We start from the raw sequence: 17988 nt of genomic DNA on the forward strand, positions 1-17988 counted from the left end.
GGACAGATTTCCTATAACATAAAAACAGTTAAGAGGGTGATTACAGAAGCTCTACTATACGAAAACTTTCATAGTGTTTGGAGACCAGTCACAGAACACTGTTGTCATTGGTAAAAACTGTACACAGACACAACCAACAAGAGGGCCATAATGGCTCTGTATCGCTCACCTGAGTACCATTGCTCAAAATGATATGATAAAGTTTTGACATAGAGCACATAGGCATACACATTAAATATCATCAGGATAAACATTTTCTAGTAACTGTCCCTAGTCAGGGCCAATTTCCATACCAAGTTTGAGGGTCCTAGGCTCAAATGCTGCATTTTTGTACTAACATGACTATTCCTTACATTGGAAGACTGGAAGACTTAAATAACATTTAAAACCAATCATATTAGATGCTGCTGAGATATGTTTGTTTACATAAAATAAAGGGAGGTAATTAAATTCAGTCAAAAGTTATATACCCTGATTGTCTGAGTCCATCTGATGGCACAAATGACATTTCGAATCAGTATCTTCATTGGTTTCTGAGATACACCCATTTTAATTTTAAACAAAGGGAGGTAATTTGACATAAATCAGTCCATAGCTATCTACCCTGATTGCCTCAGTCCAACTAAAGACAATAATGAAATTTCAAATGAGTTCTATAAATATTTACCGAGATAAATCCATTTTTATTAAAATCAGAGGAGGTAATCATGCATTGGTATGTGCATGTAGAAGATACAGAGTACAAGCCTATACAACAATATATTAGTAAAGTATTCATATTGATAAATGTTCAATCAAGAGTTATCTAATATGACTATTTCTTACCATGGAAGACTTAAATAACGTTTCAAACTAATCTCAATAGAAGCTGCTAAGGTGTAAAATAAAGGGAGGTAATTTGTCATAAATTCAGTCAATATGTATCTTCACTGATTGTCCAAGTCCATCTGTTGACATAAATGAAATTTCAGATCAGTATCTTCATTAGTTACGAAGATATACCCATTTTAATTTGAAATAAAGGGAGGCAATCTGACATAAAATCAGTCCATAGTTATCTACCCTGATTGTCTCAGTCCAACTAATGACAATAATGAAATTTCAAATAGGACTAGCTTATATAATTCCATTTTGATTACAATCAGGGGAGGTAATCAGATATAAAATAACTCTGGAACCTACGATTGGATCATGGAATCCAAGATTTATTGTTGTTGAAGATATTTTGGAAGTATGTATCAAATCAAACCATAAATGAAGTCTCTATATGGCTGCAAAAGCCAAAATAGCAAATTTTGGGGCCTTTAAGGGGCCATAACTCCCATGAAGGAATGTGGCCAGTTCAAGAAAGGTGTGTGCAAGTTTGGTTAAAATCAAATCATAAATGAAGCTGCTATTGTTCAGACAAGGTCAAAATAGCTACTTCTGGCTCTTTCAGGGGCAATAAATCTGGAACCCATTATGGGATCTGGCCGGTTCACGAAAGGAACTGAGATTTTATGGTGACACAAGTTTTGTGCAAGTTTGATTAAATTCAAATCATAAATGAAGCTGCTTTTGTGCAGACAAGGTCAAAATAGCTAATTCTGGCCCTTTCAGGGGCCATAACTCTGGAACCCATAATGGAATCTGGCCAGTTCAAGAAAGGGACCAAGATCTTATGGTGATACAAGTTGTGTGCTGTGGTTAAAATAAAATCATAAACAAGAGCTCGTCGAACACGAAATGCCCCCCTTGATGCATTCAGTAATTGCACAAGGAACAGAAATTATATGCTCACTGTAAACAAAAGTTCTACCGTTCTGGTTCAATCTGACCTTGACCTTTAACCTATTAACCTAACAAGAGATCACAGAGTGATCTTGGCGCCCACCACTGAGCCATTTTTGAATGTTCCAAATTTCAAGACTAGCTCAAGGTCAAAATCAAGGTCAAATTTCATATCGGTACAAAACACTTTGCATGTGGTCCAAATTTGAAAGCTGTGGCTTGAGAAATGTGAAAGTAGGTCACTAGATCAATTTCAAGGTAAAAGTTAATTTCGGTAGACAGAACTATGCATGTGCTTCAAATTTGGAGGCTGTAGCTTGAGAAATGTGAAAGTAGGTAATAGGTAAAATTCAATGTCAAATTTCAATTCAGAACACAAAAATATGCATGCAGGCAAAATTTGAAGCTGTAGCTTCAGCAATGTGAAAGTAGGTCACTAGGTCAAAATCAAGGTCAAATTTTATTTTGGTACAAAAAACTATGCATGTGGTCCAAATTTGAAGCCTGTACCTTCAGAAATGTGAAAGTAGGTCACTACGTCAATCTCAAGATCAAAGTTCATTTCAGTACACAAAACTATGCATGTGGTTCAAATTTGAAGGCTGTAGCTTGAGAAATGTGAAAGTAGGTCACTAGGTCAAAATCAAGGTCAAATTTTATTTTGAAACACAAAACTGTGTGCGTGGTCCAAATTTGAAGGCTATACCTTCAGAAATGTGAAAGTAGGTGACTAGGTCAATCTCAAGATCAAAGTTCATTTCGGTATACAAAACTATGCATGTGGTCCAAATTTGAAGGCTGTAGCTTGAGAAATGTGAAAGTAGGTCACTAGGTCAAAATCAAGGTCAAATTTTATTTTGAAACACAAAACTGTGTGCGTGGTCCAAATTTGAAGGCTATACCTTCAGAAATGTGAAAGTAGGTGACTAGGTCAATCTCAAGATCAAAGTTCATTTCGGCATACAAAACTATGCATGTGGTCCAAATTTGAAGTATGTAGCTTAAAAAATGTAAAGTAGGTCACTAGGTCAATCTCAAGATCAAAGTTCATTTCAGTACACAAAACTATGCATGTGGTTCAAGTTTGAAGGCTGTTGCTTGAGAAATGTGAAAGTAGGTCACTAGGTCAAATTTTATTTCGAAACACAAAACTGTGCGCATGGTCCAAATTTGAAGCCTATACCTTCAGAAATGGGAAAGTAGGTCACTAGGTCAATCTCAAGATCAAAGTTCATTTCGGTACACAAAACTATGCATGTGGTCCAAATTTGAAGTCTATAGCTTCAAAAATGTGAAAGTAGGTCACTAGGTCAATAACAAGGTCAAAGTTTATTTCGGTACACAAACCTATGCATGTGGTCCAAATTTGAAGGCTGTAGCTACAGAAATGTGAAAGTAGGTCACTAGGTCAAGATCAAGGTCAACTCATGTCAAGCTTCATCTTGCCACTCAAAACTATACATGTGGTCCAAATTTGAATGATGTAGGTTATGGACATGAAGTTTTTTGCCTATACAAGTCTTTATGTACCATGTGACCCCCGGGGTGGGGCCATATTTGACCCTAGAGGGATAATTTGAACAAACTTGATAAAGAACCACTAGATGATGCTACATTACAAATATCAAAGCCTTAGTCTTTGTGGTTTGGTTAAGAAGGTTTTCAAAGTTTTTCCCTATATAAGTCTATATAAACCATGTGACCCCCACTGCGGGGCCATATTTGATCCTAGGGGAATAATTTGAACAATCTTAGTAGAGAACCACTAGATGATGTCATATACAAAATGTCAAAGCCCTAGGCCCTGTGGTTTTGGACAAGAGGTTTTTCAAAGTTTTTTCCTATATAATTCTATATAAACCATGTGACCCCCAGGGTGGGGGCATATTTGACCCCAGGGAAATAATCTGAACAATCTTGGTAGAGGACCATTAGACTTTGCTACATACCAAATATCAAAGCCCTTGGCCCTGTGGTTTTGGACAAAAAGATCAGAAACTGTTTAACTAATCCTGGCCAATGTGACCTTGACCTTTGACCTTATGACCTCGAAATCAATAGAGGTCATCTGCTGGTCATGACCAACCTCACTATCGATTTTCCTGACACTAGGCCCAAGCGTTCTTGAGTTATTGCCCGGAAACCAGTTTCCTGTTCTAGGTCACTGTGTCCTTGACCTTTGACATACTGACCTCAAAATCAATAGGGGTCATCTGCTGGTCATGACCAACCTCCCTATAAACTTTCATGATCCCAGGCCTAAGTGTTCTTGTGTTATCATCCGGAAACAGTTTAACTGTTCAGGGTCACTGTGACCTTGACCTTTAACATACAGACCTTAAAATCAATTGGGGTCATCTGCTGGTCATGACCAACCTCCCTATCAGCTTTCATGATCCTAAGCCCAAGTGTTATTGAGTTATCGTCCGGAAACCGTTTAAGTATTCAGGGTCACTGTGACCTTGACCTTTGATATAAAGACCCCAAAAATAATAGGGGTCATCTGCTGATGGTGACCAACCTCCCTATCAACTTTCATGATCCTAGGCCCAAGCATTCTTGAATTATCATCCGGAAACGGATTGGTCTACATTCCAACCGACCGACCGACATACCGACCGACCGACATCTGCAAAACAATATACCCCTCCTTCTTCAAAGGGGGGCATAATAAAGCTGCTATTGTGCAGACAAGGTCAAAATAGCTAATTTTGGCCCTTTCAGGGGCCGTAACTCTGGAACCCATAATGGGATCTGGCCAGTTCAAGAAAGGAACCAAGATCTTATGGTGATACAAGTTATGTGCAAGTTTGGTTAAAATAAAATCATAAATGAAACCACTATCGTGCAGACAAGAAATTGTTGATGCACGGATGGACAGACGGACGGACTGACGACGGACAAAGGGTGATCACAAATAGTGACAAGGTGAGCTAAAAATTGAACCAATCACATGGACTTGTCTTCAAACATCACCTTAAAACCTGCAACAAAAGCTTTCATGCCAAAACTTTCTCAAACTGAGCAGACACACTGGTAACTCTGCCCGACTATAAAACCATGGGTAACAAGTTCCATGACCATACTCCTCAAACTAAAATTACTAACTATGAGATTTAAGAATCGCATAATGCTTTACACCTGGCACACTAAAGAACCAGGAGAGCTTCTGCAGCTGACTGTCCTGCAACTTAAAAATTACAGATTTCTGAAGGATTTGCCCATAGGCTTAAAAACAAACACAATTTCTTAGATTGGGAAAGAACAAGACTTACAAGTTGTTACTATAAATACACTTACTGCTGATATAGCACAGCTGTCTGTAGAGTTGTTACTATAAATATACTTACTGCTGATATAGTACAGCTGTCTTTAGAGTTGTTACTATAAATATACTCACTGCTGATATAGTACAGCTGTCTGTAGAGTTGTTACTATAAATATACTTACTGCTGATATAGTACAGCTGTCTGTAGAGTTGTTACTATAAATACACTTACTGCTGATATAGTACAGCTGTCTGTAGAGTTGTTACTATAAATATACTTACTGCTGATATAGTACAGCTGTCTGTTTGATTTTGAAGTCTCTGTAGTAGGAATTGTAGCAGAACCTTGCAAGCCCCTGTGACACTCGACAAGTGAGGTGCTGCCACTGTAAATATTGTTTAATAGTAAAGTTACACGTGAAATAATTGAAATATAACAGTAGTGTCATTCCATAACAGAAGCCAATTTTGTGTATACTTCATTTACCACGTCACTTGCCAAAACTCAAAGCATGTTAACTGTTTTAGTAATCAGACATATTGCTAATTTAATTGCCGTTTTTTTTTATTAGTTATCAGTTCCAGCCTTTTAACAATGGGGCAAAAATACAGTACATGCTTTACTAAACCTGTCTTTGCAAGACACTGCAACAAACAATGTTTCAATAAAATATCTTCGGTCTCCAAACAAAATTGACAATTAAGGGGGGATAATGTAATTGGCAATTAGGACAATTTAATAAGTAGGCTGCTTACCTTCTCCTGCACTAGCACTGAGGTAGTGGGCAGCCAATGCCACAAAGGAGGAGTAGAAAGGTTCATATACATCGTCATGGTTTAGTACATCCTTCTCACTAAAACATAAAACAGAGCTTTCTAGATACAATTGCCCAAGAGCCGAGCTGTTGGTCGCCAATGGCGCCAAATGCAACAATTTACAAAATCTGGCTCTAATTTGGACAAATTTGCGAAAGTCTCTAGCAACCACAAAGCGAAGATCTGGCCAAGACATTTTTTTCAGTGACACCATGGATCATCCTACAGTACAGATTTGGGCGATATCGTCGCTGTAAAGTCGGATGCTTCGCCTAATCATCGCCTCCAGACGAAATCCGAATCGCAGAGCTGTATATCCTACACACAGCGTAATACACTGGATGTAAATTAACGATAAATCCATGGTTAACTCTGCCTACTCACCTGTCAAACTTCAACCAATCGTAGTGTAATATCCAACTGTTGTTTATCAATATTGTAAGCTGCCTCCATTTAGAACATTTTCAATTTGCGTGTAAAAAGCCGATAAACTAAGAGAGTGCAGACTTAAACCTCCTTCAGCATGATCTTATGTACTGATCAATTATATGTTATTTCTTGATATTTAATTATAAATTACTTCAAAATTTATTTCAAATACGGCCAACTTCTATAAATTAATTGCCCTGGTGCTGTGGATGAAAACCAATCCTGCAGACGTCCATACATGTCAAGTTCCCAGGACAATTTTCCAGGAGATATCAGTTGAAAATCCAGGAGATTTGATGAAAATCCAGGAGTTTTATCTACCGGCATTTTTTAGGAAATTGTAGGTCGAACATAAAACTGTAAAACAGATAAGATCTAAACCATATCCTTTCTGACTTGATTAATTGATTTGGTAAGGTTTCAGGGGTTGTAATTTGCATTTTATCCTTATTATGCTGGACACTATTAATTCTGCCTTTGCGACCAGTGCAGATCATGATCAGCCTGCACATACCTGAAGTCTGATCATGATCTGCACTGTATGCCATTCAGTCAGTCACCTCTTTTAACAGTTAATGGTACTGCCCAAATTGAAAGATGGGCAAGTTCATTATAGAAATTTAGCAGGGTAAGGGTTTAAACATTTTTTTCAAAAAAGAATTGATTTAAATTTATTCAATTATTATCTTTTAATAAGCAGAGGAAAATAGTATCCAGTGAATAATCTGCAGGTCTTTTTGACATTCCTAGAATTTTAGCCCATGAGCAGTAGCTAAAATAGATTGGAAATGAATCTATTTCACCATTTTGACTTTATATAGTTTTAAAATTTTTACTCAATAAAAATGAAAATAAAAATACAAAATCATAGCTGTTAAAAATATTTAAACCTATTTCAAGTTGTTGACACTTCTGCCATCGGTGGTAATGATTCCCATCACTCCAATTTATCTACTCAATTTCAAATGTATTCAAATCTTTTCCCATCTAAAATTTCCATATCATGACATTATGTTAAACTCGCCAATTAACACAATCTAAAAATAGCCCATACATACACCTGTCTATTGATGTCATCAGAGCGTGACCTTGTTAAACTTTTATCGATAGGGTGATAAATTACGTCAGCCACAGTGTGTAATTAGTGATTTGATATTTGATGCTTGGAATTTTGGCCACTGGAATGTAAAAACTGTCTGGCTAATGCTGGCATCTGTCCAAAATTACATTTGTACAAAGGTACGTTTATTATGGAAAAATGATTTTCCGGGAGATATTTAAGTTTTCCGTACATCCGGGAAATTGGGTCTGAATCCGGGAAACTCCCGGACTATCCGGGAAACTTGACATGTATGAGACGTCTGAACTGCCATACAAAATATTGTAAAAAGATTATGATCAATCGCAAAGTTTGGTATTCTTTTCCAAAATTAATAAATAGATCAATTAAAATAAATCTGAACAAGTTGATGCAAGAATCGGGCATTATTAAAGCAAGGGAATCAAAACGTGTGAAATATTTCATGGCGATCGATCGGGCACCTGATAAATTTTCAAGTTTCTTTATACCGTGTAACTGGTTATTTCTGCGGGTGCAAATGTTTGCGTTTTGGGCATGAAAATGGGTATACTAATTTCCGCGATTTTAATTTCTGCAGAGAGGTTAATTTAATTTCTGCGTTTATCCATGGAGAGTTGCTTTAATGTTTGGGACATGGCTCTGTATAGTGAGATACAAGTTACAAGGTTTAAAATTTATTTCATGCATATTAAAAATACAGTTAAAAACACATTGCAGTCATTTATATCCCGTGGCGACAAGCTATCAGACAAGGGCCCATTGGGATCTGACAAGCCCTTTCTAACAAGGTATTTCAGCAGAGCCATTAATTTACAAATCTTGCTTGAACTATCGCAAACACCAAACTGGCTAAAATTGATTGTACACGGTAAACTGATAAATTCTTTTGTACTTAACTGCTATTGTTACAAATCTTTATCGATAAAAGTTAAGCGAGGGGCTACTAGCGGGATACGTATTGATTAGGTAGTTTAAAGTACACAGGCAAAAAGAAGAGACAAACGGGGTGATCCGATATACGTAACTACGAAATATTTGCGAATTTAATTTTTGCGGCTGGAAGAGACCCGCAAAATATCGCAGAAATTACCTACCCGCAGAAATAACCAGTTATACGGTACATTATATAATGTAGGTAAAATGAACTTTCATTTCCTATCTTCCTTTGGCACCAATGTTGGCTCCTCTTTGGCTCCAATACAAATTTTATTTAAAGTCAATGCAAATATATAAACAGGAAAACATTAGCTATGTACAGCTATTTACCGACATATTTACCAAATGGCGAAAGTATTGGTGACAGCTAAAAATATCCAAAGCCATCCCTGATTGCCCTTAAAGCTATTCAAATGACTCTAAGAAACTTTTTGTTTACATGTATATGCTTCCAGTTTGATTCTGCCTTTGCGACTAATGAGGATCATAATCAAAATCTGCACTGTTCACTATTCAGTCAGTATCTTTTTGGTAAGCAAACCTTTTAACAGTTAACGGCACTGTCCAAATTAAAAGATGGACAAGTTAATTTCAGAAATTTAGCAGGATAAGGGCTAATTCATTTCCTGATTTATTTCATTCAGATCAAAAAATTTAGACAGTGGCTACGATTACGATACCGTAATCCTAGCCTCCGATCCTAGGATAACGGAAGTTCCGTATTCCTAGACAACCCTTTGAGGTTAGTCTAAAAAGTGCCTAGTGACTGACATTATGGACTGGGCACTGGCTCAATTAGCCCCATTCATGCACACACAAAATGGGCACAGTTGCACACAATGGAAAGTTTACCAAGTCTTTGAGTATCATTCATGTTTATACTTTTTCTTTATACATATCGAACGTGTTTTCATGATTCTTTTGACAATAACTGCACTTATATTGCTTGAAAAGTTCAAAACAATCGGGTCGCAAAAATACGTGATATTTGGCATCTATGTAATCTCGTGTGATCTTGTGTCAGAGCGTGAATCGACGTCATTTTAGTAAAAACAAACATCGGTTAGCATGGTACATTTGTACCTTTAAAACACCATTTAAAATACATGTAAGCTTCTAAAACAACATTACTTTAATGTGAAATAGTCTTAAGACACAAAGTACACGTTTCTTACCATCAAAAGAAGCGTGGTCGTACGGTGATAATAAATTTACCGATGAATTATTGAATAATTGCTTTAGCATGATACAAAATGGAGCGTGGATATCGCTTCACTTCCGGTAAACGAGATCTCATTCAGTTGTCACATTTCTTTGGAGAGATTTGCTCTATATGCCTTTCAAGGTGCCGATCTATTTATTTTTATAGCTCTCAGGCCCTTCCCCAGAAATTTTTTAAGGCGCTGGGGTAAAGTTTGCGTGGCGGGATAAGGGGTGGGTGCAGGAGGGGTTTCCCCTCCGGTGTTCGATTTTTTTTTAAAAAATCGAACCCAAATGGTGCTTTTTTAAGTATACCATATGCAAAAAAACACAACAACATGTATTTCATTACTTCTACATTTTTACATAATCATATAACCATCAATATATCATATACACTAAACAGATGTCCACTTCTTTTATATGTATTTTCAAACAACACATATGTCCTTCCACTTCTTTTGTACTAACACTAACAACACATAGGCATTTTTGTTTTCATATACCGGTAAGTGTCTGTCTTTGGCTCTGTGCCATTCCTTTACTGCACCACTGAAATTAAAGTCATTCTATTTTTGTCCCTGCATGGACACCATGAGTAAGGCATTAAGCACTTTCATGCTCACCGGTGAATGGTGGGTGGTCTTTACACATTCAACTGCTGAAACCTCTCTCACAATCTGAAAGTACAAAAAAAAAGTATTTGTTATTTTCCCAGAGCAAGGATAACCAAGAATGGATTTATATTGTAAAAGTTCCTAAGATTTGACATTTATCTTGTGTTCTTCTGCACAATGAATTGCAACAGTATTTATGTTAAATATTTGTGGGTGTTAACAACACCATTGCAGCTTTTTTACACACAGAAGCAGGTTCTGTATTTCAAGTTTAACTACTGTATTTTACTGCAAGCAGCAAGTTTCAGAAAGAACATGTATACACACCAGCTGTGGAGTTTGGTAGAAGCAGTCCCATTGTAGCGACTTTGCGCAGGTTTGGGTGAGACTCGGACAGATTACCAACAATCCACTCCATGGTACGCATGTGTTCATCTGTGGTAAGGGTGGCTTTCGCCTGTGCCCATTCAATAACCGCCTAGTCTTCTTCAAGGGAGAAGAGTGATGAAAGAGCCTGAAATGAAACATAAGTTACAATGACATATTTCAATGACTTGACAAAATGAATCATAACTTTTTTGTAGTTGATAAGTTTCTTGGTTTTTTTTCTTCTAAAATTCTTTGGACCATACATGATGCTGTAAATACAGTCCGTAAATAATTAAATCAATGTTTATTTAGCATAGAAATATTGACTTCCTTGAAATACAGCAGAAGAGAATTCATTCATCCCTTTTATCGACTAGCCCAGTTCTTTACGTGAGAAAGTAGGCAGTTGCTTATTTGGAACTGGTCTTTCCCAGGAATGATGGTTAGGTAACCTGCCCTAAATTTTGTTATTTCACTGAAACTTGTATCATTTGGTCTTTGCATGTTTACTTTGAGAGATACAAAAGCAAAGTGAAACACAAAATATCATAGTAGATAAAGTTTAATACCGTATTTTCCCGTATTAACGCCCCCGGAGGCGTTACATTTTCCAAAGAGGGGGCGTTTATTTGAGGTAAAAAAATAAAAAATGAAAATTTTTACAAAACTTAAAAACATCGTTCAAACTAGCTGTAAAGTGTTTCTGTGTTGTTTAATCCCCCTAAAACGTAATTATTTGGCATCCTATTTAATGCAGTGTGTCTTTTATGCATTTAAATACGGTACCTCGTGTATTCCATGTCAGGCTTTTTGACACGCTCGCGACACTACACATTACGTCATGACCCAAACAGCTGTGTACTCCGATAACATTTTCCTTAGTACATGCGGGTAGCTAATAGTGCAATACACAATGTCAATGGTTTGACACGCTGCTGTGCCTGCTTTTAAATTAAAAGTTCTTAAAACTGCCGAAGAAAAGGGTAGATCGTAAACACATTGCTGCAAGTTTGTTTAAAGTCGGCAGGAAGCGTGTGCGCGAGTGGTGTAAAAACAAATCAAAAATGTATTTACCGTTTAATTTTCTGTTAAGTACCGTACTTAGTACAAATGTTTTGGCTTTACGGTACATGGACTGTTAAAAAGTGTGTTTAATTTTTAATACATTGGACTTTAGTACTGTAAACTACTTATTATGTGGACTTATAAAAATGAGGTAGGTGATTTTTTCCCGTTCTTGTTGACTTTTTTCCCCTCCAAAATGGGTGGGGGGCGTTAATTAGAGGGGGGGCCTTAATTCGGGAAAATACGGTATTTAGAAATTAATAGCATCTTAAACAATTGTAATTAAACATCCTCGAAAAAGTTTGCTTCAGTTCATCCGGAACAATGATTTCAAACTTCAGTCAAAGAATCACTGGTCATTTTAATACAGTTGCCTTTCTCTGCTAATTATTACTCGATAACAATTAACTTACCCATGCATTCCGTCACCAACTGTTATTCCATTTCGTTGCAGAGACTAATTATAATCTTTAACTAATTATAATCCAATCACTCCTGCTCCAATTAACCGCAAACTTGTGAAAACACAGACTTTCATCAACATGTGTCGCCTTTAAACCCTCATCAGTACATGGTAAACAGCCAGCTACACTGTGTATTCATAAACTTCCCTGATCGATATTTACCTGAGGTATCTCACAGGGATAAAATCGCTTACTGATTTAAGACGCTGCGCTAATAATTGAGGCACCGCGCAGGATGATTAAGCGCTGCGGGAAGCTGTATTTCGTGTTTTAAGCGCCGCGGTAGCGCGGCGCCTTATGCGGCTGGGGAAGGGCCTGGCTCTTTTGTGTTGACATGCGGTATTTTAAATACTCTCTATGTAACATGATCAGATAGGTTTGAAAAGTGAACAGGAGCATTTCAATTTTTTGTGGACACATTTTTTGGAAATCTTGAAACAATACTTTGCAAGTTATCTTTCCTGTGGTTATTGCTATAATATCCTCAGAACTGTTGTGACGATAGACACTTCCATCAGGGGTCCTGGGATATTCCCGTGGAACAGGCAACAACTTAATTCATATTAATGAAACAAGAAATTATCTCTGGTTATATCTGTTACCAAGAGGCTTATTTTGTCTGAAGTAAACTTTAATCATTCCATTGGCAATAATTTATGAAAGTTGCACCCCACCCACACAAATCCAATTGAAAATGAAAGTTGGAACGCAGTACAGAACTTCTGACCTGTGTAAAAGAAGCAGATTAAATTAAGCCAATATATCAACCGATCTCACCTTGCTATAATTGCATTACTAAATTCTAACAGGAAATCTTTATTGAAGGAAGAGTATGAAGCCGATAGTAGCGGTTTGATATTGACAGACCAGGAAATCCCTGGTCTCGCCATATTTGCTGCTGCGCGATGATCGATATTTTACGACATCTACATAATTTACGAACTGAAACGGAATGAGCAGAACTGGACTCAAGTGTATACAAGAGGACGCTACAATTAATAATCAAAATCACTATATTTATGAAAACTATTATTCAAAAGTACATAACAATTTCGAAAGTTGGCTACTGAGCAAAGTAGGAACTTATCACTATGCCCGATAACAGGAAGGTCTAAAACGGGGAGTAGAAACTCCGTATAAATCAATACATTTATCTGTATTATGCTGTCGTCCATACCTGTAAATATCGACCGGTCGTTAGCGATCGATATTTTGTTTTCGCCACTATCGATTAGCGTGTAATTAGCATATTAGAATCTACCTCATGTCATTGTGATAGTTAGTGCAACTTTGCAGTCAGCAACTACACTTATTTTATGCATGGTAACTTATTGCATGTCCTCATAATATCCTTTCTGTTTTTATATGTGTCGCATTGTTTTATGTGATCACTGATTGTTTAACCATGTTCCTTAATATTATATTCAATGAGTTTGCTCTCTGTGAGAAAGTTGCTGATCAGTTCCTTTCAAATCTGATTTGAGGGGATAATTGATTTTTTAAAACCATTTTTCTTTTCTGTCGCACTTTTGTGCTGGTTTTGCTAATTCAGTTTTTTATTTACATGAAGTTCTTATAGAAGTTTTTAGGTCTATGGTCAGGATCAGCAGCTTTTCCACAGCTTTAGATGTGCTTAATTTGTGTGCTTTTTAGATATATCGAGGGCTGAGCGCGAAACTATTGTATCTTGTTCTTTATTTATATACAGTTACAATGGTTTCGCGCTCAGCCCACGATATAACATTTTCTTTTACAGCTAATTATATTCTTGTTGACATCATATATATTTGTTAATGGTCGGTTAAAAGCTCATCAGAGCTTATGTTTCATATGTTTGTGTCTTGCCGACTTGAAATAAAACTTATTGTATTGTATTGTATTGTATTATAATCATGGAGCTTTAACACATATTGTTCAAAGGGTTTACCAGTCACATGTTAAGTGGTGATAATTAGATGATCAGAGATTGATCTAAAGGGATTCTTAAGCAAAAACAGCATGCGACTGCATGTGGTGATATGCTTAATTATTATGATATCAGTTGTTCCAGCCGATAAGTAAACTTGTGTTGCACGTGAAATGTGACATGCAGTGACGACTTAAGTACAACATTTTGATATCATGTTACTAAGCTAAGTTGTTAATAAGTTGTTGGCAAAAGTTGAAGAAAGGTCAATACCTTCTCTGCTTCGCAGAATGAACTCATTCTGCTCCTCGTCACATTATCATCATGATCATCATTATGTCCCGTAGCGTATTTTATTGTTGGCAGTATATCTATACAGTAACCGATGATAGAATGTACAGAAATATGTCCCACCAAAACAAATCCCTTTTAACAACAGACAGAATATCGATTTCAATATCTGGATGAAATGCATTGAAATTCCAGATTTAGTCTGGTAAATCTATTTTATTTTTACTTTTCGTTTTACTTGAACCAGCTCTGACTGAAACTGAACTGCTTTCTACATCTACGTGTGCACGTGATGCTGTCAAACTTGACCAGCATATCACAGTGCGCAAGAATAAAAGAGAAATGGAAAGTAAAGTATGAAAATACTAGGATAGGTACAATATAGTAAAAGTAAACATTAAAAGAAAACAAATTGTCCAGTTGTAACATTCCTCAAAAGACTATACGTCCTGACCACTCTGGCTTGCATGGCGCTACCAGGGAAGTGTCCGCTGGCACAGCTAGGGAGTCTTATCATTGAAAATGCCACAACTGGAGGAAAGTCCCCATTTAGAAGGGTTGGCTAGATAGCTCCCTCTTGAAGTGAGCCAAAGAGGGAGCCTCAGCAACTGAAGCTGGTGGTGCGTTCAACTGTCTGATGGTTCTTGGGAAGAAGCTGTATTTAAACTGATTGCTACTTGGTTGGTAAATTTGGAACCGAATTTGGTGCCTACATCTGGTCATGGAAGTCTTTTGTCTGAGATATGCATCTGCTTGGATGCCGACTAAGTTGTGATAGATCTTATAGCGGATTGTGAGTTGAAGTTTAGTCCGCCTAGCTTCTAAAGTTTTCCTGCCAAGACCATAAAGCATGGAGGAGACACTACTTGTATTACGATAACGACTGAGTACGAATCGGGCGGCTGGACGCTGTACCATTTCGATTTGATGTTGTTGTTGTTTTTTATATGGGTTTTATACCGCTGCGCAATACTCTAATTTGGATCTCGCCATGGTAATGTAGGCTTTTGTTTTAGTTTCTGTCGAAACATACCGGAGATTACGACGAAGAAAGCCCAGCATGTTGTTAGCTTTTTTGGTTATACGATTTATGTGGTTATTCCATGACAAATTGGATTGGATGTCTACACCGAGTTACTTCGTTGATAATTCTTCTGCTAGGGTGACGCCTTTTAGCTGATATGAGTAGATTAAAGATTTTCTTGATCTAGTGATTCTGAGATAGCTGCATTTCTTGGAGCGGAACTCTATACCTCATTTATGTTCCCATTCTGCGAGTTTAATCATGTCGTTTTGAAGAGAGAGTTTATCTTGTTGAGAGTGTATTTGTCGATATACATGTACAATGGCATCATCAGGAAATAGTCTGGTGCATGAAGTAAGGTTGTCTTGAAGGTCGTTAATGAATATCAAGAAGAGTAGAGGCCCAAGGACAGAGCCCTGTGGAACTCCACTAACGACTGGAACTCTTTCTGATTACACACCTTCTACCAGAACCTGTTGTGAACGGTCGGAAAGTAATAACATTATCCAGCGATGTGTATTGTTTCGGACTCCGTAATGGTGGATCTTTTGGAGTAGGCGTCTATGTGGAACTCGGTCGAGGCTTTTAAGAAATCAAGCACAAACATGTCAGTCTGGATCCCGGTGTCCAATGAAGAGGACAGCTCATGAAGAAGGAGATGATCTGTGTTTCACAGACCCGCCTGGCTCTGAACCCATGCTGACAGTCGGGCAGTATATTGTATGCTTCTAAATGTTTTAAGGTATGGCTTACGATGCAGTGTTTTAGCAGTTTGCAACAAAGACTGATTAGAGACACAGTCATGAAGTTTGCAGGATCTTGACGTGCGCCCTTCTTGTAGATAGCCTTGACGTTGGCATGACACCAGTCAGCTGGAACGGTTCCTTCTTGCAGAGATTGGTTGTAGATGGTAAAAAGGATCGGGCTTGGCTCCACCGCACACTCTTTCAGAAAACGGGCTGAAATCTGGCTGGGGCCACATACTTTCCTAAGGTTGGTGTTCCGGAGGAGTTTTTCAATGCCCTCTGCGGTCACTGTGATCTCTGGCAGTGATGGGTATGGGGTACATTCGGGAATGAGTACCTCGCCAGGTTCTTCTTGGGTGAAGACAGATTGGTACTTCCGTTTCAGAATGTTTGATTTGTCGCCAGGGTTTCTGGTCCTTCCGGATCATTGATTTCAACTCATTTAGATTTGAAGATTGAATACTGCTTAAGCCGGTAATAGGGGCCGTGGGCAGTGTTGCATTTTCCATTACTGCTCATGAAAAGACTCAATCAAACTGAGTCTGCATTTTTCAATGTTTCCGTTGTTCTCGGTGCTTCCAATGGATCTACTTTTCAGATTAATTTTATTTCACAACAACGGGTGTGAAGTGCTGTGTGACGGCCGTAAAAAGTCGCTCCGACTTCATCTCAGTGTTGTTATATTTTCTGGTCCTTCGGGATCATTGATTTCAACTCATTTAGATTTGAAAATTGAATACTGCTTAAGCCGGTGATAGGGGGCGTGGGCAGTGTTGCATTTTCCTTTACTGCTCATGAACAGACTCAATCAAACCACCGAGTCTGCAATTTTCACTGTTTGCGTTGTTCTCGGTGCTTCCGAGGGATCTTCTTTTCAGATTATGTTGTTGAAAAGCCGTCCTTTGCCTCTGAGGGGTGAAATTCCAGTGTTATCTTTACTGTTCTTTACGGAGTGATTAAATGTACGACCAAAAACGTTTCAGCTTGGATGGTTTGTTAGCTATATCTGATTCAGGTTACATTAGATTGTTGATATATGATTGGTAGTACTGTCTTTCATACTTCTGAGCTTTCGGATTTCAAAAATTTGTAGTTCTTTTAAAATGTCGGATGGTTTCTTAGAGCATTTCATACGTTTGAAGAGTTTTTCTAAGTGTAACCCTGACCTTCTTGTTTATCCAAAGTTTGTGTGAACTGTACGAAGTTATCGAACAACGAAGAGGAGGCATCCCGGTGTATTATTATTATTGTTATTATCATATCAGATTTATATAGCGCCCTTTTCATGATAAGCACGTTCATGGGCAGCCACACATGGCGCGAAATTCATCCACAGACACACTACAGACACAGAGCGATCTGACCAGAGAAACAAAACAAGATAAAGCCCCCAGAACAGATAGAGAGAAATCTAGATACAGACTTGTCCGGCTAACTTAGCATAGCTATTGCGAATAGACAGTCTGGTTCTTTAACGTGCACGGTGTATAGTACCGATACACGCGAATCTGTCTTTCCCGGGAAGAACCAGTACAGGCCTTTAAATTAGGTGGGAAACGCTCAAGATCATCTAAGAAATTTCCAGTGCCGGGACCGGGATTCGAACCCCGGACCTCTGAATTGACAGCCAAGCGTGTTACCACTAGACCACCACTACACTGCAGGGTAGTGTCAATCAATGAAATATAGAAATCACTTATATTTGATCAATGATAAGGACAATACAAGTGAAATCAATGGAAGAGTACAATCTCTGACAAAAACACAAACGAGAAAAGACAAGCAGATCCATAATAAGAGATCAACTTTAGATAAAGATGATCAGACGTGTGGAGAAAGGTAGAGGGAAGAAAAGAAAAATGTTAGTAACGTCACTGAGATGAGTCAGAAGCAGAGACTGGATACACATATGTTTTACTCACATATCGACATGAGGACTCTCATGAACCAGATAGTTCTGCATTAGAGAAGAAAGAAAGTCAGAATGAGAAGGGTGAAACCGTACC

At 37.8% G+C, this 17988-nt stretch overlaps 1 protein-coding gene across 1 annotated transcript in view; it reads right to left on the minus strand.

Annotated features, from left to right (window-relative positions):
• LOC123563663 (E3 ubiquitin-protein ligase UBR4-like) overlaps window positions 1-12916 on the minus strand; it is a 148208-nt gene extending 135292 nt beyond the window's left edge. Inside the window, 3 exon segments of the mRNA XM_053524052.1 lie at window positions 5321-5424; window positions 5795-5892; window positions 12793-12916. Coding sequence (XP_053380027.1) covers window positions 5321-5424; window positions 5795-5892; window positions 12793-12905 — 315 coding nt within the window. The 5' untranslated portion in view covers window positions 12906-12916.
• Between the last annotated feature and the right edge of the window lie 5072 nt (window positions 12917-17988).

Source organism: Mercenaria mercenaria, chromosome 15 (genome assembly GCF_021730395.1).
Source record: "Mercenaria mercenaria strain notata chromosome 15, MADL_Memer_1, whole genome shotgun sequence".
Taxonomy (NCBI): Eukaryota; Metazoa; Mollusca; class Bivalvia; order Venerida; family Veneridae; genus Mercenaria; species Mercenaria mercenaria.